At 45.8% G+C, this 23,739-nt stretch overlaps 1 protein-coding gene across 1 annotated transcript in view; it reads right to left on the bottom strand.

Moving 5' to 3' along the window:
* Positions 1 to 725: 725 nt before the first annotated feature.
* LOC141077565 (uncharacterized) overlaps positions 726 to 23,739 on the bottom strand; it is a 63,776-nt gene continuing 40,762 nt past the window's right edge. Inside the window, exon 3 of the mRNA XM_073564564.1 lies at positions 726 to 2,849. Coding sequence (XP_073420665.1) covers positions 1,939 to 2,849 — 911 coding nt within the window. The 3' untranslated portion in view covers positions 726 to 1,938. The remainder of the gene's footprint in view (positions 2,850 to 23,739) is intronic.

Below are 23,739 nucleotides of genomic sequence, written 5' to 3'. Positions count from 1 at the left end.
TACGCATGATTTACACAAATTATATTTTCTTGTCTTAACTCTTTACTATTTAACATTAGAAGCTGTGTATTTTTGTAATTATTTGTATGTGCACATGATTAATTACCACTTCTGTCTCTGTAAAAACAATCCCCTTTAACCCCTTTCTGACATCGGGTGTAACTGTATGCTGATGTCGGACTCCCTCCTTTTGATGTGAGCCCCGGCGCTGAGCCCACATCTTTTCTCGCACATGATGGGCCAGAAATCCCGCACATAGGTGACCCTGTCACGTGATCGCGGGTCACTGATGGGTTGGCATGACAACCAGAGGTCTCCAGCAGACCTCTATGGTTATCACTGCCAGATCCTATGAGCACTGCCCAATGGTCGGCGCTCATAGCAAGTGAGCATCTCTGCTACATGCAGGTGATCTGATCATTGCCTGTATGTAGCAGAGCTGATCAGGGTTATAGCAGCTTCTAGCCTCCCATTGAGACTATTGAAGCATGCCTGTGGAGACATTGGGTGGTCAGAGGGCACCCCGGTCCGCTGGCTGAAACCACAGTGATCAGGGATCATCCCATTGAATGCTCTCCCTTTAACATGGGCATAACGCTACTCAGACAACACACAGTGAGGGTAAAACAGTGTGGCAATGCTTTATTGTACCACAAAACAGGCAGATAACACATAGAACAGTCCCAGCAAAATACCCAACAGAGTGCACATTACAGAGTCTCACCCTTCCACTGATTTGCTCCCAGGGTCACTACCCCACCTGTGGCATGCACAGAGAGGAGGTAACGACAAGCGTAGGAAGATGACAATCCATTCAGTCCATACAAGGTAAAAGGCCAGTTGATCCGAGGATCACAACCTGGCTTCTCCAAACGTATCCATGGTTCAGCGATGGTCAATGGAGCAGATCTGTATTCATCCAACCAAGGCTGAAAACCCCTAGGTTGTTTCCTGTAGAATGATAGATCCGTGTCCCTTGTGATGTAAAAACTATACGAAGTATAAAGTTTGAAGTCTGGGATCTGCCGATATGTGGCTAGTTTTCTGTTTCGGATAACATGATACATGATTTTAGTGTTTTTTGTCTAGTCTCACTTGAACATAAATCAATATTAAATAGTCTCCTGATGAGTCCTCTTGGTGAGGACGATGAAACCCGTAGAAATGAGAGGCTTGGAGAGTGAGTGTGTATACGTCACTTCACCCCATATACTGAAATGTGGAGTATATGTTTTTTCAATTAGTCACCTTCTGATTAACCTTCAGGGGGTGAATTATGGGTATAGTGTTATATTTGGAATTAATAAAGTTTAGTTTTATCCTTTTGTCAGCAAACATGAGGAATGACAAGAGACAACCCATTTAAGAAGATTCAATTTTGGTTAAAACTATTCCAAGATTATAAACATAAAAAAGGCTTCTCCCTATGTGACGTCTCTGATGTTTATTAACAGCTGATTTCCAAGCATAATATTTCCCACATTAAGAAAATGAAAACGGCTTCTCCCCTGTGTGACTGCTCTGATGGTGATCAGGAAGCGCTTTCTGGTTAAAATATTTCCCACATTCTGAACAGGAAAAAGGCTTCTCCCCTGTGTGGGTTCTCTGGTGAGGTGGCTCAGTGGTTAGCACTGCAGCCTTGCAGTGCTCTAGTCCTGGGTTCAACTCCTACCAAGAACAACATTTGCAAGGAGTTTGTATGTTCTCCCCGTGTTTGCATGGGTTTCCTCCCACACTCCAAAGACATACTGATAGGGAATTTACATTGTGAGCCCCATTGGGGACAGCGATGATAATGTGTGCAAACTGTAAAGGGCTGTGGAATATGTTAGCACTATATAAAAAGAAAGATTATTATTATTAGTAAGATTCCATTTCTGGTTAAAACATTTCCCACATTGTGAACAGGAAAAATGGCTTCTCTGATGTGATCAAGATTTAGCTTCCATTTAACATGAAAGAAGTTTCTCCCCTGTGTGTTATTTGGTGCCTAACACAATCTGATTTAGTGCAAAAACATTTCCCACATTCTGAACATGAAAAAGGCTTCTCCCCTGTGTGAGTTCTATGGTGATTAACCAAATCTGATTTCTGGATAAAACATTTCCCACATTCTAAACATGAAAATGGCTTCTCCCCTGTGTGAGTTCTCTGGTGCTTAACCAAATCTGATTTCTGGTGAAAACATTTCCCACATTCTGAACAGGAAAAAGGCTTCTCCCCTGTGTGAGTTCTCTGGTGTCTAACAAAATGTGATTTATGTGCAAAACATTTCCCACATTCTGAACAGGAAAAAGGCTTCTCCCCTGTGTGAGTTCTATAGTGATTAACCAAATCTGATTTCTGGTTAAAACATTTCCCACATTCTGAACAGGAAAAAGGCTTCTCCCCTGTGTGAGTTCTATGGTGATTAACCAATTGTGATTTCCAGTTAAAATATTTCCCACATTCTGAACAGGAAAAAGGCTTCTCCCCTGTGTGAGTTCTATGGTGATTAACCAATTGTAATTTCCAGTTAAAACATTTCCCGCATTCTGAACAGGAAAAAGGCTTCTCCCCTGTGTGAGTTCTTTGATGATTAACCAAATCTGATTTCTGGTTAAAATATTTCCCACATTCTAAACAGGAAAAAGGCTTCTCCCCTGTGTGAGTTCTATGGTGAGTAACAAAATGTGATTTATGTGTAAAACATTTCCCACATTCTGAACAGGAAAAAGGCTTCTCTCCTGTGTGAGTTCTATGGTGATTAACCACATCTGATTTCAGTGTAAAGCATTTCCCACATTCTGAACAGGAAAAAGGCTTCTCCCCTGTGTGAGTTCTTTGGTGTGCAACAAAATGTGATTTCCATGTAAAACATTTCCCACATTCTGAACATGAGAATGACTTCTTTGCCTTAGGAGCAGTTTGTTTTTTAATGCCTCTTTTGTGATTTTGATTTCCCTTAGTAGTCAGTAATGAATCAGAAGATGGGACCTGTTTCATAGGATCAGATGACAGATCTTTGCTGTGAATGGATAATGATATATCTGGAGTACTGGCATTCACTTCAGTTGTATCTTGTAGGATCTCAAGATCATCAGATTTCAAAATTGAAGATGTCAGCTGTCCCTCTGATCTCCTGGTACAGTCATCTGCTAAGATAAAAACATTTATTTATAAAATATGCTTGAGTTTTATATTTTTTAACATTTCTACTTAAACTGTCCATAAAAATGGCAAGCTATGTAAAAAGCTTTAATTATTTACCAAGACAATGACAGTTCACAGTCTAATAGGAAACCTTGTTGGATGAACCTTGTTGGATGTTTGTTCATTCTGCCTCCCAAACATGGAATAAAAAGAAACCAATCAATGTTATGTAGGCGAAAATAATACCAATTCTTATCTCACAAAAACAAGTCCCCAATCAGGTCAATCATCTGTCATTGGAAAAACAGAGATTCCCACACTATTAGTGGCTCAAAGGCTGCTGAAAAGCAACAAGGTTTCCATAAACCAATCCAGCAATATTCGCTCTCACTTCTGAGTCTTGCAGTGTGCGCAAACAACATTTAGGATCCCTGTATTTAGCAATATTATAGTGAGAAGAATCCACTTAATTTTTGGTGTGTGCCTCCTGGATCACAATCTGGGCACTATGTGCTGGGTAATAAAATGGCAGATGTGTAATTTTCACTCTCCAACATCCACTATTCATTTCCAGAAAGTGGCTGTGGAGTCAAAATATTCACTCCTCCTACACACATGGTCAAAATTGTTGGTACCCCTCGTTTAATAACAGAAAAACCCACAATGGTCACAGAAATATCTGTAGTAATAAATCAAAAATCTATGAAAATGAGCAAATGAAAGTCAGACATTGCTTTTCAACCATGATTCCACAGAATTAAACATAAATAAATAAATCTCATGAAATAGGCCTGGACAGAAATGAAGGTTCCCTTAACTAAAATATTTTGTTGCACAACCTTTTGAGGCAATCACTGGAATCAGACGATTCCTGTAACTCTCAATGAAACTTCTGCACCTCTCGACAGGTATTTTGGACCACTCCTCAAGAGCAAACTGCTCCAGTTCTCGTGTTTGAAGGTTGCCTTTTCCAGACGACATGTTTCAGTTCGTTCCAAAGATGCTCATTAGAATTTAGGTCAGGGCTCGTAGAATGCCACTTCAGAATAGTCCAATATTTTCCTCTTAGCCATTCTTGCGTGTTTTAGCTGTGTATTGTGTGTCATTATCCTGCTGCAAGACCCATGACCTGTGACTGAGATTCTAGGCACCCTGTGCCATATGCAGCAAAGCAGCCCCAGAACGTAACAGAGTCTCCTCCATGTTTCACAGTAGGAACAGTGTTCTTTTTGTGAGATGCATCATTTTTCCGTCTGAGAACATAGAGCTGATGTGCCTTGCCAGAAAGTTCCATTTATATCTCATCTGTCCATAGGAAATTCTCCTAGAAGCTTTGTAGCTTGTCAACATGTAGTTTGGCAAATTCCAGTCTTTTTTTTATGATTTTTTTCAACAATGGTGTCCTCCTTGGTTGTCTCCCATGAAGACCACTTTGGCTCATGCAACGACAGATGGTGCGATCTGACACTGATGTTCCTTGAGCTTGAAGTTCACCTATAATCTGTTTAGAAGTTTTTCTGGGCTCTTTTGTTACCATTCGTATTATCCGTCTCTTTGATTTGTCATCAATTTTCCTCCTGCGGCCACATCCAGGGACATTGGCTACAGTCCCATGGAGCTTACATTTCTGAATAATATGTGCAACTGTAGTCACAGGAACATCAAGCTGCTTGGAGATGGTCTTATAACTTTTACCTGTAACATGTTTGTCTATAATTTTCTTTCTAATCTCCTGAGACATCTCTCTTCTTTGCTTCCTCTGGTCCATGTTGAGTGTGATACACACCATGTCACCACACAGCACAGTGAGTATCTGTAGCCTCTGTACAGGCCACTCACTGATTCCAAGACTGTAGACACCTGTGATGCAAATTAGTGAGCATACCTTGATTTACACATTCTGTGGAAGCTTGGTTGAAAAGCAATGTATGACTTTCATTTGTTCATTTTCATAGATTTTTTACTTATTATTACTTTTGTCAGATTCAAGTTATTTCTGTGACCATTGTGGATTTTTGTGTCATTAACAGAGTGGTACCAACAATTTTGACCACGTGTGTATAGATTATAACCCTCAGTGAATTAATTAATTACATGGAATTACTTTATGGGGATTTCTACTATTTTGGTTTTCTGTCGTTTTTTTTCATATTAGGGCTTCTGCATATGGTGTGTCCAATCTCATCTGGGATCTGTTCCTGCTGTCCAGCTGGAGTAATCTGCTCCCTACTTCAGCCAGTTGTAAAGTACCACACCCTACTAAAGCGCAAAGCACATGGCCGGAATCTGCCAGATACAGCGCTGTTCTCCTCTGGTTCAGTCCTCTGTGCTCAGCTTGCGGCTTGTGTATTTGTTTCCTGTTGTGACCGTGGCCCGTTTACTGACTGTTGTGTCTTCTGATTCTGTCCTTCTGGTTCTGACCCAGCTACCTGACTATTCTTCTTGGCATCTAACACCACAGAATAGCAGGTAACACCATGGTCCAAGCCTAGGGGTCCCAGTGTAAGTGCAGATCCACGTAATGGTGTTAAAGGGCGATGAGCAAGGCAATCCTGGGGATATGGAAAGCAGAGAAGATAGAGCCAAGCATGTTCATGGTGGACATCTTTTGAGCTGCCAGGTGACCATGAACAGTGCTCCCAATATATTTTGTCTACAAACTATTCCAGCAAGATCTGCATTCAAAAAGCTAAATGGCGCTCCTTCCCTTCTGAACACTGCCATGTGCCCAGACAGTAGTGTACAACCGTATGTAGGGTATTGTGAGAAGCTGGAAAATAATTTGTAAGATCCATTTGTTTCCTATTATCCTGTGTGAATAATTTGTCACCACATAAAGTGACACACGTCAGATATTAATAATGGGGCCTGATTAAGAACACAAAACTGGCTGCGGGAAGAGGTTAAATTAGAGGATTTTGGACACTACTGTAATCAAACACTGTGACTATAGACAGTAACATCTACTGAAATGATCAAACTGCACAGTCTCCATCAGTAATAAATGAGTAGCTAGTGGTGAAACCTCTCTGGGGTAATTATTATTCATTTCTATAGCGCCCATTAATTCCATGGTGCTGTACATGAGAAGGGGGTTACATACAAAGTTATAGATATTGTTAACAGTAAACAAATTTACAATGACAGACTGGTACTGAGGGGAGAGGACCCTGTCCTTGCGGACTTACATTCTACGGGATAGTGGGGAAGAGACAGAAGGTCGGGGGTGCAGCAGCTCTGGTGGTGATGAGGCGGCAGAATGGTCATTGCAGGCTGTAAGCTTTCCTGAAAAGATGGGTTTTCAGGTTCCGTTTGAAGGAACTGAGGATGGTGGATAATCGGACGTGTTGAGGCATGGCATTCCAGAGAATAGGGGATATTCGGGAGAAATCTTGGGAGGCGGTTGTGTGAGGAACGAATAAGTGTGGAGGAGAGTAGGAGGTCTTGGGAGGATCGAAGATTATGTGAGGGAAGATATTGGGAGATTAGTTCAGAGATATAGGGAGGGGAAAGGTTGTGGGTGACTTTGCAGGTCAGTGTTAGTAGTTTGAACTGGATTCGTTGGGGAATTGGGAGCCAATGGAGGGATTTGCAGAGGGGGGAGACAGGGGAGTGGCGAGTAGAGAGGTGGATTAGTTGGGCAGCAGAATTGAGGACAGATTGGAGTGGTGCAAGAGAGTTAGCAGGGAGGCCACAGAGGAGAGTGTTGCAGTAGTCAAGGCGGGAGATGATGAGGGCATGTACAAGAGTTTTAGTAGATTGAGGACTGAGGAAGGGACGGATTCTGGAAATATTTTTGAGTTGGAGGCGACAGGAGGTAGCAAGAGATTGGACGTGTGGTTTGAAGGACAGGGCAGAGTCGAAAGTTAAAGCGGATTTCATGTGCTGGAGAGAGCATGATACCGTTTACCATAATAGATAGATCGGGTAGGGAAGATATGTGAGATGGAGGAAAGATAATGAGTTCAGTTTTATCTACGTTGAGTTTTAGGAAGCGAAAGGTGAAAAAGGAGGCTATGGCTGATAGACACTCTGGGATTCTGGACAGCAGAAAGGTGACATCTGGGCCAGAGAGGTAGATCTGAGTGTCGTCGCATAGAGATGGTACTGGAAGCCATGGAACTTTATGAGTTGTCCTAGGCCAAGAGTATAGATGGAAAAAAGTAGGGGCCCCAGGACAGAGCCTTAGGGGACTCCAACAGAGAGGGGGCGGGATGAGGAGGTAGTGTGGGAGTGGGAAACGCTGAATGTGCGGTCAGAAAGGTATGAGGAAATCCAGGACAGGGCAAGGTCTTTGATGCCAAGGGAAGAAAGAATCTGTAGCAGTAGGCAGTGGTCAACTGTGTCAAAGGCAGAGAACAGGTTAAGAAGGAGGATGGAGAACTGTCTGTTAGCTTTGGCTGTGCGTAAGTCTTTAGTACTATTGGTCAGTAATTTTGGGTTGAGGAAAGGACGGATTCTGGAAATATTTTTGAGCTGGAGGCGACGGGAGGTAGAAAGAGCTTGGATGTGCGGTTTGAAGGACAGGGCAGAGTCAAAGGTTACTCCGAGGCAGCGGACTTCCGGTACTGGGGAAAGTGTGATGTCATTAATTGTTTTAGTTAGGTTGGGTAAGGAAGATCTGTGAGATGGAGGAAAGATGATGAGTTCAGATTTGTCCACTAATCTTCACTCTCCTTCGCTATCCCCAAACCCCTGCACCTTCAAACCAAATAACTATCTCCCCTTCTCTCTTACCCTCCCACCTCGCTTTATCTGCAGACATACTCCTTAACCTCAGACCTATCCTACTAACTTACAATACAAGACGATCACTCTCCTTCACCCACCTGCTTTCCCTTTCTCTGCTTCTTCTCACTGCTGGTGACATATCCCCCAATCCTGGCCCCCCCCTGCCTCATACATCCCACTAATCCTCACCCCTATCTTTCTCACACTAAGAGAAACTACTGCAATCCCTCACACTTAAAACCTGTGCCACTGACCCCCTCCCTCCCGCACCCTCTTTCTGGAGCACTTTGGAATGCTCGCTCCATCTGCAACAAGCTCCACGTGATCCACGACCTCTTTATCTCCCGCAACCTTTCCTTCCTGGCCCTCACTGAGACCTGTCTGACACCCCCTGACACGGCCTCCCCGGCCGCACTGAGTTACGGCGGTATCCCCTTTACCCACACTCCTCGCCCTGGCAACAGACAATGCGGAGGAGTGGGTTTCCTCCTTTCTAAAAACTGCTCCTTCAATCCTATCCAACCCCCACCCTACCTTATCCTCCCTTCTTTCGAGGTTCACTCTGTCCGTATTTACTCTCCCTCTAATCTCTAAATGGCTGTCATATACCGACCACCGGGCTCAGCCACTGCCTTCATCGACCAATTCTTCACCTGGCTCCTCTACCTTCTCTCTTCTGACATCCCAACCATCATCATGGGGGACTTCAACATCCCTATTGACACCCACCAGCCAGCAGCCTCCAAACTCCTGTCACTTACCTCATCCTTTGGACTTACTCAGTGGTCCTCCACAGCCACCCACACAGATGGACATACATTAGACCTCATCTTCACCCGCCTCTGTTCCCTATCTAATCTCACAACCTCTCCCTTCTCCCTATCTGACCACCATCATACTTGTGCATGTCTTCGTCATCTCCCGCCTCGACTACTGCAACATCCTTTTCTGTGGTCTCCCTGCTAACACCCTCGCACCTCTCCAGTCCATCCTTAACTCTGCTGCCCAACTAATTCATCTCTCTCCTCACTACTCTTCCGCTTCTCCCCTCTGCAAATCTCTTCACTGGCTCCCATTCCCTCTGTGTATCCAGTTCAAACTACTAATACTGACCTACAAGGCCATCTATAACCTGTCTCCCCCATATGTCTCTGAACTCATCTCCCGATACCTTCCCTCACGTAATCTCCGGTCCTCCCAAGACTTCCTTCTCTCCTCCACACTCATTCGCTCCTCACCCAACCGCCTCCAAGACTTCTCCCGAACTGCCCCTATTCTCTGGAATTCTTTGCCCCAACAAGTTCGACTATCAACCACATTTGGATCCTTCAGACGGAACCTGAAAACCCACCTCTTCAAGAAAGCCTACATTGTGCAATGACTCCGCTACCTCCTTCTCTCTCACCACTACCGGTGATATCACCTCAACCAACACCGGAACTGCTGCAACCCGCGAACCTACTGTCTCCTTCCCCACCATCCTGTAGCATATAAGCCTGAAAGGGCAGGGTCCTCTCTCCCCTCTATATCAGTCCATCATTATTAGTTTGTTTACTGTAAGTGATATCTGTAATTTGTATGTAACTCCTTCTCATGTACAGCACCATGGAATCAATGGTGCTATATAAATAAATAATAATAATAATAATTAGTGGAGCAAAAATGATGATGGCAAATGTAAGCATGGTTAAAGAGCAGAGTAAAAAAACAAACAAGTAAAGTAAGAAAGCAGTGGTTAGTCTTACCGTTTGACCGATTTCTGGACTATTTCTGGTATATTTCTCATGTATCACTTTAAATATGTCACTTTAAATGATGTCATATCTGACCAAGGTCATTTCTGACCTTCTCTGTTCAACTTATACCATTCAACTGTCCATGAAATGAAGCCAGGTGAGGGAGGGAGGAGGAGGGAGTTGGAGGACGGTTTACAGCAGGGGGCAATTAACAGATAATTAGAGCAATGGGCTCGGTGATTTCACAATCTAAACTATAGTAAGGTCCAATATTTTCTGTCAGATGAGTTTCAAGAGGAAATATTACACATTTATAGCAAACTATGTATAATAGTGCAGAGCTGAGATGTCTTAAAGGGAACCTGTCAGCAGGATTGTGCTCAGTAACCTACAGACACTGTCAGGTCGGCGCCGTTATACTGATTACTATGATACCTGGTGATGAAATCCGTCTTGTGGTTGTTGTTTAATCTGGATCTGTAGTTTTCAGTGAATGAGATTCTCGTGCTCTAGGGCGGGGCTGTGGGCGGGGCTTTATGTGGTGCACTGATTACATATTCATCTGTATTGGCTTATGACAGGTCGCTGACCCCTCACTGACCTGCCCCCATTATTACATAATGCATATAATAGTGTTGATATTATTGTTGATAATGCCTATAATATTGTGGCTACTGTGAGGCTTAGAAAAAAAATTACATCCAGCAAGATGTCACCGGCGATGGCGGCGCCTGCACAGTAGCATCTATAAGTAAGAGATAAAGGCTACTGCACAGGCGCCGCTGGTGACATTTTACTGGATGTAATTTTTTTCTAAGCCTCACAATAGCCACAATATTATAGGCATTATTACCAATAATATCAATGCTATTATATGCATTATGTAATAATGGGGGCAGGTCAGTGAGGGGTCAGTGACCTGTCATAAGCCAATACAGATGAATATGTAATCAGAGGCCCACATAAAGCCCCGCCCACAGCCCCACTCACAGCCCCACCCCAGAGCACGAGAATCTCATTAACTGAAAACTACAAATACAGATTACACAACAATAAACCAGAGTTGCCCTCAGTTATGGTGGACCATTGGAGCTACTATGGATCTTGCAGAAGATTAGAGAAAATAATATTGCTCCCCAATTCAGGAGAGATTGTGAAGTAATCTGAATTCCTTAGGATCAAAACAATGTAATTGGCTGTAAGTTCTATAGAAAAGGGCTTTCAATGCCCAAAGTCATTTGAACAGTTTTGGGTGGAGGAGAATGTTGTGGTCTAGAGGCAAAATGGTGATCATGGTAATACGGCCGGACTACACCACCGATAAAGCAGCCATAGCCGGTGACTGAGAGGAATCTGTGACTTCTCTGCATTCAGTGGTTACTACTCACCTGGGTAGTCATATGTGGGAATCTCCTCTTTACACCGCTCATCACCCCTCACATATGTCTCTGTAGTATTAATATGGGTCAGATCTTCACCCTGAAACAAATATTGTAAAAGTCACAGACAGATGGAGAAGTCCCATCTATGATCAGCTCTAATCCTGCCATCTCCACCGCTCTCATTACACAAGTATAAAACATATAATACCGGGGGATAAAACAAGACTGAGCACAAGACCTTCACAGCCGTCTACACATCATAGGGGAGATCTCCTGACACCTTCTCTCCATCTACCTGATGATCCTGAGGAGCACTGGGATCTTCTTGGTTACAGTCCTGTGGAAGAAGAGGACGGGGACATCTCTCTGGTGTTGTCCTCTTACTGGATAGATCTGGAGGAAACACATACAGGGACTGAATTCATTCTCTACATACAGATAATTATAGGCCGTGTGTATTTAGTCCTGTCTATTACCTGGAGATGTGAGGGGCTGGGGAACCTCCATTATGACGTTCTTGTACAGATCTCTGTGTCCTTCTATATACTCCCACTCCTCCATGGAGAAATAGACAGCGACATCCTGACACCTTATAGGAACCTGACACATACAATGATACTGTCATCCCCCGATCCCTTCATTGTGTTACTGCATAATGTCCCAGCATTCCCAGCAGTGTCACCTCTCCAGTCAGCAGCTCCATCATCTTGTAGGTGAGTTCTAGGATCTTCTGGTCATTGATGTCCTCATGGATCAGGGGGTGAGGTGGAGGCCCCGTAATTGGGCTCAGGGGTCTTCCCCATCCCTCAGACACAGGGTCCTGACAGCGATCACTAGAGGTCTTCTTCACCACTGTGTAATCCTGGTTATGGAGAGACACATTAATAAATCTCACTACCGACATTTCCAGAGTCCTCACCTCTCCAGTTCTGTCCATCTGTTATTCCCATAGATAAGAATGATGTAATGTGACGTCATCAGAATCTCTCACCTCTCCAGTGAGACGGAAGAGGATCTCTAGGGTGAGGTGTAACATCCTCTCCGCCATCTTGTCTCTGTCCATATCCATCCTTGATGGGTAAATCAGGAAAATTCTCTTTTGTAGAAGATCTTCACTGAGAGGATCAGATATTGTAGAAACCTGAATGAGAAGAAGATGATCCGATGTAACATCATAAGAATCCTGTGTAATAATACAATTACTGGAGATAATAAGGGAAACATATGAGGAGATTTATTATCTTACAGGGTTTAGTTTTCTCCCCTGACATCTACTAATAAAACCTATATATTTAGGCCACAGACAACAAGCAGTTTCCTCCTCGGAGTCGGCAGCTGAACACGTTCCTCATAGACTCATCTTCCATAACGCTAATTCTCGTCTCATTACCGACACTGGAATCGGCATTAGCAATACTGCAGGAGAGATTCATTACACGCGACATGAGAAATAACTCCTTCATGATGAGGACGACATCTTCATCTTCTACTGCGGCTCTAGAGACAGATTTGGCCAGAGTCGGTCACTGCCTCCATCCCCACCGGCCGTCTATATGAAGGTTTCCCGTCTTCCCCGCACTGGAATCTTCTATCACGTTAGATCTCAGCTCTGATTCACACAGAAGTTTCACACATCTCCAGTTCCAGACACTGACTGAGAGACTCGGCCTCCATTTTATCTGCCAAACCACACCCCTGGGAATGGGACATGTAAGCAGTCATTCAATCCCATCACTGGAATGGCCTAATAACTCTCTCAGCACTATATGTGCTGAAGTATTCTTCCGAGCTCACATCACCGCAGCTAAGAGCCACGATGACACATATCTCCCCTCAAGGACTCGTCCGGCGCCCATCTTACACCCCCATACACATTAGACTAAAGTTCCATGAAAGCACTGATTTCGGGGGGTTTGGCCGACCATATAATGTATTTGGGGGCCTCCCGACAGATGATGTCAGGGCAGAGAAGGATCCGGCATCCTGAATTTCAGAGGATAATCCGTTTGTTCTTCCTGTAGATAATCCTCCTCTAGAGGAGTCTGGAGGCGACTCTCTCATACAGACCACAGGAAAGCTGGAATATTTGTGTGTATGGGGGAGTCGGGAGAGATGGCCGTCTGCCAAATGACCGTTCAGCCAACTCTGATCTCATGTGTATGGGGCCGTTAGTATTACACTGACAGGCAGTGATGATACATGGCACTACAGTAGTACAGGGCATCACCGGAGCCATCAGAGGCTTGTATGTTGTATGATCGCACTGATCAGAGGGGTTTAAAAAAGGTTTAAAGTGGAAAAAAAAAATCAGTTTTAGCAACAAGAAATATCTGTTACTATATGGAAAGCAGAGACACTGCACAATGTTAGTTACGTCACGGCCATAACTACTTTATTATACTCTATTATCCTGTACACAGTGGAGTAGATAGAAATCACAGATCCCACAGCAATAGCTGGAATTGGACCCTCCAACGTAAAAACAAAAAAAAATCTCTGTCTCTATCTATATACACTGTTCAAAAAAATAAAGGGAACACTTAAACAACAGAATATAACTCCAAGTAAATCAAACTTCTGTGAAATCAAACTGTCCACTTAGGAAGCAACACTGATTGACAATCAATTTCACATGCTGTTGTGCAAATGGAATAGACAACAGACGGAAATTATTGGCAATTATCAAGACACCCTCAATAAAGGAGTGGTTCTGCAGGTGGGGACCACAGACCACATCTCAGTACCAATGCTTTCTGGATGATGTTTTGGTCACTTTTGAATGTTGGTTGTGCTTTCACACTCGTAGTAGCATGAGACAGACTCTACAACCCCCACAAGTGGCTATGGTAGTGCAGTTCATCCAGGATGGCATATCAATGCGAGCTGTGGCAAGTAGGTTTGCTGTGTCTGTCAGCGTAGTGTCCAGAGGCTGGAGGTGCTACCAGGAGACAGGCCAGTACACCAGAAGATGTGGAGGGGGCCGTATGAGGGCAACAACCCAGCAGCAGGACCGCTACCTCCACCTTTCTGCAAGGAGGAACAGGAGGAGCACTGCTAGAGCCCTGCAAAATGACCTCCAGCAGGCCACAAATGTGCATGTGTCTGCACAAACGGTTAGAAACTGACTCCATTAGGATGGCCTGAGGGCCCGACGTCAACATATGGGGGTTGCGCTCACAGCCCAACACCGTACAGGACGCTTGGCATTTGCCACAGAACACCAGGATTGGCAAATTCACCACTGGCGCCCTGTGCTCTTCACAGATGGAAGCAGGTTCACACTGAGCACATGTGACAGACGTGACAGAGTCTGGAGACGCCGTGGAGAGCGATCTGCTGCCTGCAACATCCTTCAGCATGACCGGTTTGGCAGTGGTCAGTAATGGTGCGGGGTGGCATTTCTTTGGAGGCCACACGATGTTAGGCTGTGAGCACAACCCCCATGGAGACACAATTGTGCCTTTACCTGGAGATAAATTCCCAGTGGGGGCAATTTCCAAAATGCAATAACTTAAGTGGGGAATTCAGCTCTTTTCGCACTTAAGGGATCTGTATATGGAGTCTACAAACTACAGTGGGGGAAATAAGGATTTGTTACGCTGCCAATTTTGGGGCTAAAGTCACATTTTTGTGAGAAAAAAAGTAAAACTGTCATTTTTTCCTTCCACATTGCTTATATTCCTGTCACACTGTCCGAATTCAGATATTGTCCTGTCAGAATTGAGAATACAGGGAGCAAAAGGGTTAATAGGACTCACAGGAGGAACCGACCCAGAAAGCAGAAGGTCCAGGAGTGTCTGCCACATATATGACTGCTCTGTGCACAGGACCTGTGATGAGGTCACAGGAGGGGAGGAGTCAGGGGTCACATGATCAGGGCCTCAGTGTGTGCAGGACTCAGTGTGCTGGAGCGCTCCCGATAATCAGCTGCGTGTGTCACGCTGTGTGATAGTCACAGCACCTGCATGGAGGGCGACACACGCAGCTGATTATCGGGAGCGCTCCAGGGATCCGGGGTCCCGATGCAGCTATTCGGTAAGCGATATTAGCCAGTAACAACTTCTCCGACGATATTCGCTCATCTCTAGTAATAACAGCTCAAAGAAATTCACCGAACTTTTCATTAAGTTTAATAGTAAGACCCTATTAAATATTGAGCACCAGCGGGATGAAGCATTCACAGCGGCATGTAAAAGTGTGGGCGCCCCTGGTCAAAATGACCGTTATTGTGAGCAGTAGTAAGATGAAGATGAAATGATCTCTAAAAGGCCGAACCTCTAAGATGACACATGGCCTTTGTATTCTAGGCAAAAATAATAATAATAAAATATATATATAGACTTTTTTACAATTTCATAATTGCAAAAAGGAAAAAGGGCGATGCAAAACTTTGGGCACCTTTAGAGATTTGTGTACTGAGATAATTTTGACCAAGATTTCAAACCTTAGTTAGCTTGTTAGGGTTATGGTGAGATCACATGGTGACCAGGAGCTACAGTCTGAGGAAAGGGCTAAAAAGCCTTCACTAGACCCCTGTACAGCTGTATAATGAGGCCCAGGCTTTATAGTGAAGGGACAGGAGTGAGGGCCTGTGCCCAGGAGCTACAGTCTGAGGAAAGGGCTAAAAAGCCTTCACTAGACCCCTGTACAGTTGTATAATGAGGCCAAGGCTTTATAGTGAAGGGACAGGAGAGAGGGCCTGTGCCCAGGAGCTACAGTCTGAGGAAAGGGCTAAAAAGCCTTCACTAGACCCCTGTACAGCTGTATAATGAGGCCCAGGCTTTATAGTGAAGGGAAGGAGTGAGGGCCTGTGCCCAGGAGCTACAGACTGAGGAAAGGGCTAAAAAGCCTTCACTAGACCCCTGTACAGCTGTATAATGAGACCCAGGCTTTATAGTGAAGGGACAGGAGTGAGGGCCTGTTCCCAGGAGCTACAGTCTGAGGAAAGGGCGAAAAAGCCTTCACTAGACCCCTGTACAGCTGTATAATGAGGCCAAGGCTTTATAGTGAAGGGACAGGAGAGAGGGCCTATGCCCAGGAGCTACAGTCTGAGGAAAGGGCTAAAAAGCCTTCACTAGACCCCTGTACAGCTGTATAATGAGGCCAAGGCTTTATAGTGAAGGGACAGGAGTGAGGGCCTGTGCCCAGGAGCTACAGTCTGAGGAAAGGGCTAAAAAGCCTTCACTAGACCCCTGTACAGCTGTATAATGAGGCCCAGGCTTTATAGTGAAGGGAAGGAGTGAGGGCCTGTGCCCAGGAGCTACAGACTGAGGAAAGGGCTAAAAAGCCTTCACTAGACCCCTGTACAGCTGTATAATGAGACCCAGGCTTTATAGTGAAGGGACAGGAGTGAGGGCCTGTTCCCAGGAGCTACAGTCTGAGGAAAGGGCGAAAAAGCCTTCACTAGACCCCTGTACAGCTGTATAATGAGGCCAAGGCTTTATAGTGAAGGGACAGGAGAGAGGGCCTATGCCCAGGAGCTACAGTCTGAGGAAAGGGCTAAAAAGCCTTCACTAGACCCCTGTACAGCTGTATAATGAGGCCAAGGCTTTATAGTGAAGGGACAGGAGTGAGGGCCTGTGCCCAGGAGTTACAGTCTGAGGAAAGGGCTAAAAAGCCTTCACTAGACCCCTGTACAGCTGTATAATGAGGCCCAAGCTTTATAGTGAAGGGACAGGAGTGAAGGCCTGTTCCCAGGAGCTACAGACTGAGGAAAGAGCTAAAAAGCCTTCACTAGACCCCTGTACAGCTGTATAATGAGGCCCAGGCTTTATAGTGAAGGGACAGGAGTGAAGGCCTGTTCCCAGGAGCTACAGACTGAGGAAAGAGCTAAAAAGCCTTCACTAGACCCCTGTACAGCTGTATAATGAGGCCCAGGCTTTATAGTGAAGGGACAGCAGTGAGGGCCTGCCTGTGCCCAGGAGCTACAGACTGAGGAAAGGGCTAAAAAGCCTTCACTAGACCCCTGTACAGCTGTATAATGAGGCCCAGGCTTTATAGTGAAGGGACAGGAGTGAGGGCCTGTGCCCAGGAGCTACAGACTGAGGAAAGGGCTAAAAAGCCTTCACTAGACCCCTGTACAGCTGTATAATGAGGTCCAGGCTTTATAGTGAAGGGACAGGAGTGAGGGCCTGTGCCCAGGAGCTACAGACTGAGGAAAGGGCTAAAAAACGTTCACTAGACCCCTGTACAGCTGTGTAATGAGGCCCAGGCTTTATAGTGAAGGGACAGGAGTGAGGGCCTGTGCCCAGGAGCTACAGTCTGAGGAAAGGGCTAAAAAGCCTTCACTAGACCCCTGTACAGCTGTATAATGAGGCCAAGGCTTTATAGTGAAGGGACAGGAGAGAGGGCCTATGCCCAGGAGCTACAGTCTGAGGAAAGGGCTAAAAAGCCTTCACTAGACCCCTGTACAGCTGTATAATGAGGCCCAGGCTTTATAGTGAAGGGACAGGAGTGAGGGCCTGTGCCCAGGAGCTACAGTCTGAGGAAAGGGCTAAAAAGCCTTCACTAGACCCCTGTACAGCTGTATAATGAGGCCAAGGCTTTATAGTGAAGGGACAGGAGAGAGGGCCTATGCCCAGGAGCTACAGTCTGAGGAAAGGGCTAAAAAGCCTTCACTAGACCCCTGTACAGCTGTATAATGAGACCCAGGCTTTATAGTGAAGGGACAGGAGTGAGGGCCTATGCCCAGGAGCTACAGTCTGAGGAAAGGGCTAAAAAGCCTTCACTAGACCCCTGTACAGCTGTATAATGAGACCCAGGCTTTATAGTGAAGGGACAGGAGTGAGGGCCTATGCCCAGGAGCTACAGTCTGAGGAAAGGGCTAAAAAGCCTTCACTAGACCCCTGTACAGCTGTATAATGAGGCCCAGGCTTTATAGTGAAGGGACAGGAGTGAGGGCCTGTGCCCAGGAGCTACAGTCTGAGGAAAGAGCTAAAAAGCCTTCACTAGACCCCTGTACAGCTGTATAATGAGGCCCAGGCTTTATAGTGAAGGGACAGGAGTGAGGGCCTGTTCCCAGGAGCTACAGTCTGAGGAAAGAGCTAAAAAGCCTTCACTAGACCCCTGTACAGCTGTATAATGAGGCCCAGGCTTTACAGTGAAGGGACAGGAGTGAGGGCCTGTTCCCAGGAGCTACAGTCTGAGGAAAGAGCTAAAAAGCCTTCACTAGACCCCTGTACAGCTGTATAATGAGGCCCAGGCTTTATAGTGAAGGGACAGGAGGGAGAAAAGTGGGGAAAGGAGCCAGAAGAGCCGGACTGCCCATCACTAACCTGCAGAGCCGCACTCCACATATATGGCTGCTCTGTGCACAGGACCTGTGATGAGGTCACAGGAGGGGAGGAGTCAGGGGTCACATGATCTCCGGAGTGCAGACCTCCATGAAGCCTTCTCCTCAGTCAGTGACATTCCCGCCATTATTCGCCCCTCACTACTGGCACAATTACCCTGCGCCGCCTTCTCTACACAGTGTTATGTGTGGAATGTAACGTGTGATTTCTCTGGAGGGAAATAGACCCCACACAGGAGGGAATTCTCCCCAGTTGCCGGCCGTCTACTATATGGCGGCATATGATTGTGCTATCGACTCCACACCAGGAGCTAAAATGCCCAAATCTCTAATGTAACCGCTATAAGAGAAGATATAACAAATTTCCCCTAAACTCACACAGCGGAGGAGGCCTCACTTGGAGCAATGTGAATCGCGCACAGAAAATCTATTCCCGGTTCTGTGATAAGTTATCGGCCGACAGGAAGAAGAAAGGTCTGAATTACAGCCCAGACTGGAGGAGAAACTGCAGGAGTCAGAATTGGCCAATCAGCGCTCTTCACCCCTATACTTATCTACACAAATACAAGATATGAAATGACAATTAGACGCCATTCTCACCACCAGAACGGAGAGGCGCTAACTTGGAGTAAAGCCGCGTTTTATCACCATGCCAATAAGCCTAATAAGATGCCGCTCGTAAGCTCAGAATGAGAGAGTCACTGCATATAATCTCCTCTATAACAGACCCTAAGGGTCAGACCTCAGCCCACCCCGATGTCATGTATAGCACTTATAATGAATACCCCCAGAGTTTGTATTCGCCCCACAATCACCCCCCCTCACTACTGGAGTCATTCCTTCACACCCTACATCTACCTAACCTGACTGAGTCCGCGGCACAACAACTCCATTTACACATCTCTGAGGAGGAAATAGTTTCACCAACCAAAAAACTAAAAAGAGGAAAGGCCCCGGGACCGGATGGTCTTACAGCAATATATTATAAAAAATGCAGCGATGTGCTGACACCACATATAAAAACCTCTGTAATTCACTACTAAATGGCTCACAGCTGCCCCCTGAGTTCTACGTGGCGCATGTAACCGTAATCCCTAATCCTAAGAAAGATCATCTCACCACAAATTATAGACCTATATCCCTCTTATACATTGACTTCAAAATCTTTACATCCATTGTGACAGGATCAATAAAATCCTCCCTCACCTCATCCATCGGGATCAGGTTGGTTTTATACCAGCGCGACAGGCCCCAGATAATATTAGGAGAGCGTTAAATATTATTCATACAACTAACCTACAGCGAAAGCGACTTCTCCTGCCTGCATTAGATATGGAGAGGGCTTTCGATTCGGCGTCCTGGACGTATCTCTTTACGGTTCTATCGGAAGTCGGATTCTCCCCTAAACTTATAAAGTGCCTCCAATTGTTATATGATAGCCCTATCGCTTATGTAAAACTCCCGTCACCACACCCCCCTCCAATTAATATTCAGAGGGTACCAGGCAGGACTGTCCTCTATCTCCGGATCTTTTTGCACTTACAATGGAACCCATTGGGGAAGCAATAAGGAGAGATCAGAATATCCTGGGCCCTGAGAATATGGGAGACCAATATAAAGTCAGCCTCTTTGCGGATGATCTCCTGCTAACATTAATAAGTCCCCACACTACACTCCCTCACTTGTTTTCCCTCCTTCAAGTATTTGAGAAGATCTCAGGGTTAAAGATTAACATTGATAAATCCGAAGCATTATTTGTAAATTTTCCTAAGAGCAAACTATTATAGCCTCCCATTTTGGGTTTATACACAAAGAACATTATCTAACATATCTGGGTATCAACTTAACAGCCAACAGGTCACCTCTGTTTAGGTGGAATTACACTCCACTGATCCAAAACTTCCAGAGGGACCTGGATAGATGGGCTTCCTCAAAGTTATCCTGGCTCGGCAAAATACATGCATTAAAAATGGTGTCACTGCCTCGCTTCTTATATCTATTTAGGTCCCTCCCAATTATGGTACCAGCCAGAACGTTCACTCATTTACACTCTATGATGTCTTGGTTTCTTTGGCTCAGAAAACAATCCAGAATTGTGCAAAAACTTATGTTCCGTCACAGAAAAGAAGGGGGTTTATCCCTCCCTAATTTTACACTTTATTACAAGTCGGCACAGATTGCTCCATTAATAAGTGCGTGTTCATATCCCAATAGTCCGAGATGGGTTATTCTGGAATCATTTCTCTCCAAACCATTCTCTTTATCAGGCCTAATGTGGACCACAGACCGACTTCCACGGGGGTTAATGAATGTGGCTCCTTTTACAGTCCACTCGTTGCTTCTTTGGAGGAAAGTCCGATTTAAATATAACTTACAATCAAGCCCTTCTCCCCTGACAGCTATATTACAAAACCCCATGTTCCCGCCAGGCCTTGAGCCACAAATTTTTTCTTGGTGGAAGCTGAAAGGTATTCATATACTTAAACATTTGTGTTCCCCATTTAATATCTTACTTGACAGACAGGAATTTGTTCAAAAATTTGAACCTCCAGTTAGGGAGGTAATGCGATTGAACCAAATCTCCCACTTCGCAAAGCAGATCCTCCCGAGCGATACTACACTCAGGGCAACGAGTTTTGAAAATAACTGTTTAAATGACCCTATGGGCAGGGAAACGATCTCATTGATCTACTATGCTATAAATTCTCCACAAGATGATAAAAAATTGAAGTATATGTTACAATGGGAGGAGGATCTGGGGTTTGAACAGTCAATTGATGAATGGTATCATAGCTATGACGCCATATCAAGAGGTAGTCACCAGACTTCCCTTCTTGAGACCTCTGTGGTAAAGTAAAGGGTGTTTTACTGGATGTGAGATACATTTCTCCAAGCAGGTTAATGTTTGGCTGGGTTTTTCCCTAAAGACAGGACCTGCGATGATGTGATGATCACGTGATCAGCCCATGTAATATTTACCTCACTTGTAGGAGGGGTTATGGGCTATGTAATGGAGGTTGGTGTTTGGCACATGGTGAGTGTGTGTCTGGAAGTTACAGGAGCTTGGTTGGACTTAGCCTGAACTTGTATACAGGATCCCAGTGCTGCAGGACTATAGCAGCAAGACTCTCATCAACCCTGGGAATGGCACCTGGCGGATGCTGCGGACCTGGCAGCCACTTAGTTAAGCCCATCCCGTGCAAGGGGTGAGTCTGGGACCAGTGGTTCTCCAAGCTGGAGTATATTTATGTTTTTGCTTACTTTCTGTTAATCTGTTTCCAACATGACATTAAACCACTGAAATTGGATTTTAAGCCTGTGTGTTGCCTCATTACTGCAGCCCTGCCATTACCTACCAGAGTCATTCCCTACAATTGGTGAAGAATGCGGGCAAATGCAGTGAGGCCAGGCTGTTTTTCTTATTTTTGATTTGTACCCCAGCCTATGTCCTGGGTGAAACGACTGGCACAGACCCAGGCGGGGAACTTTCCAGAAATGGAGGCCACAGTAAAAACGCTCATAAAGGCCATGCGACAGCAACAGCAGGCTATGCAGCAGCAGGCTACACAGCAGAAGCAGGCTATGCAGCAGCAGGAGGCCATGCGGCAGCAGCAGGAGGCCATGCAACAGCAGGCTATGCAGCAGCAGGCTATGCAGCAGCAGGAAACCAATCAGCTGTTGATACAGCATATCACAACAGCGCAGACAAAAGGAACTAACCGGGAAATCCATGATGCCCGGAAAGTGGTTCGTACAGCGGTTTCCAAAATGGAGAAGTTGGACGATGTGGAGACGTACCTGGAGATGTTCGAAGGAGTCGCTGAGAGAGAAAAGCTACCCCGGGACCAGTGGGCAGAAATCATCACTCTGTTTCTGGCCCCAGGACCTTTGAAAGCATATCAGGACCTACCCACGGAGCAAAGAGCGATCTACACGGTCTTCAAGGGTCGTCAAGGCACGTCTTGGGGTAAATGTGTTAGTTCGGGCCCAGCGGGTACACCAGTGGGAGTTTACCCCCTCCAAGCTGGCTCGGACCCAGTATTACGACCTGATGCACCTGTTACGAAAGTGCCTGCAGCCTGAGGTGTTTTCCCCCACGGCCATGCTGGACCACATAGTGACTGATAAGTTTTGGAGGGCATTGCCCCCCCTCCAGTCATGGGTCAGACCGGCATCCCCTACTAATGCCATGCAGATGATAAACCTCATAGAAAGAGCTACAGGGAGGGACTCCCCAGAAGGTAACAGGAAGGTTCCCTAAGTCTCCACCCCTGGTTCGGCGAACGGAGCCCAGGAAGGCTGCTCAGGACTTATCTGGGGAAGTAAGGAAGGAGCCCCATAATCATATGAAAGCTGATTGCCCCCACCTGGCTGAGCCCATGGACACAAACTTTGGGTACCGCCAGTCTCACTATGCCGAACCGATGTGTGCAATGGGCACCCCGAAAGGTCCCAATATGGAACATTTGTGCCGGGTTGAAGTGGAAGGCACCCCGGCTGTGGCCCTATTGGACTAAGGGAGTCTTGCAACCCTGGTACGAGCCAGTTGGATACAAACCAGCGAGTATACGGGTCGGAAAATAGGGGTGTTGTGTATATGGGGACTTAAAAGACTATCCCACCGCACTAGTGGTGATAATCACGCCAGCGGGAAGGCAGTGCCACGAGGTGGGGGTTGTGACTAATCTTCACTATGAAGTGATAATTGGAAGAGACTTTCCTTTAGTATCTGTGATGTGTCCATCTGTTGTCCCACCCACGGAGCAACTGCCGGCACCAGAGGCAACCAGGTTACATTCTCCAGAAGTAGGGCATGAACCTGGTGGCCCGGAGGAAGAAGTGCTGGCGGTAGGGGTAACCTTCCCTTCGGTGGAGGAGTGGAAGAATTCTCCCATAGAAGTATTGGCTGGAGAGGTGGAAGACTTGCCGCCAGGACCCGAGTTGTCAGACTTGAATGTAGCAGGTGATAATTTTGGTACGGTGCAACTCCGAGACCCTACTTTGGCTCGTGCCAGAGAAAATGTACTGTTTGTAAATGGGGAACCCCAACAACCTGGGGCAACTACAGTGTTGCCACACTTTAAGCTGAACCAAGATTTGTTGTACCGAGTGGAGAAAATACGTGGGGAAATGGTAGAACAGTTACTGGTACCTCAGGCATATCGTAGGCTGGTAATGGACTTTGCGCATGCACATATCTTGGGGGCATTTGGGCCAAAAGAAAACCCTAGACCGAATTCTGCAGCAGTTCTACTGGCTAGGGGTCCATGAAGAAGTTAAACGGTATTGTAATTCCTGTCCAGTGTGCCAGGTAACCAGTCCCCAGCCTCACTTTCGGAGTCCCTTTGTGCCTTTACCAATCATAGAGGTACCCTTCGAAAGAGTGGCAATGGATCTGGTCGGGCCTTTCAATAAGTCGTTAAGGGGACACCAACACATCTTGGTAATTCTAGATTATGCTACCCGA

Source organism: Dendrobates tinctorius, unplaced genomic scaffold (assembly GCF_039654945.1).
Source record: "Dendrobates tinctorius isolate UK_male_01 unplaced genomic scaffold, ASM3965494v1 ptg000456l, whole genome shotgun sequence".
Taxonomy (NCBI): Eukaryota; Metazoa; Chordata; class Amphibia; order Anura; family Dendrobatidae; genus Dendrobates; species Dendrobates tinctorius.
The sequence above is the reverse complement of the archived record's forward strand: the minus strand, read 5'-3'. Positions and strand labels throughout refer to the sequence as shown.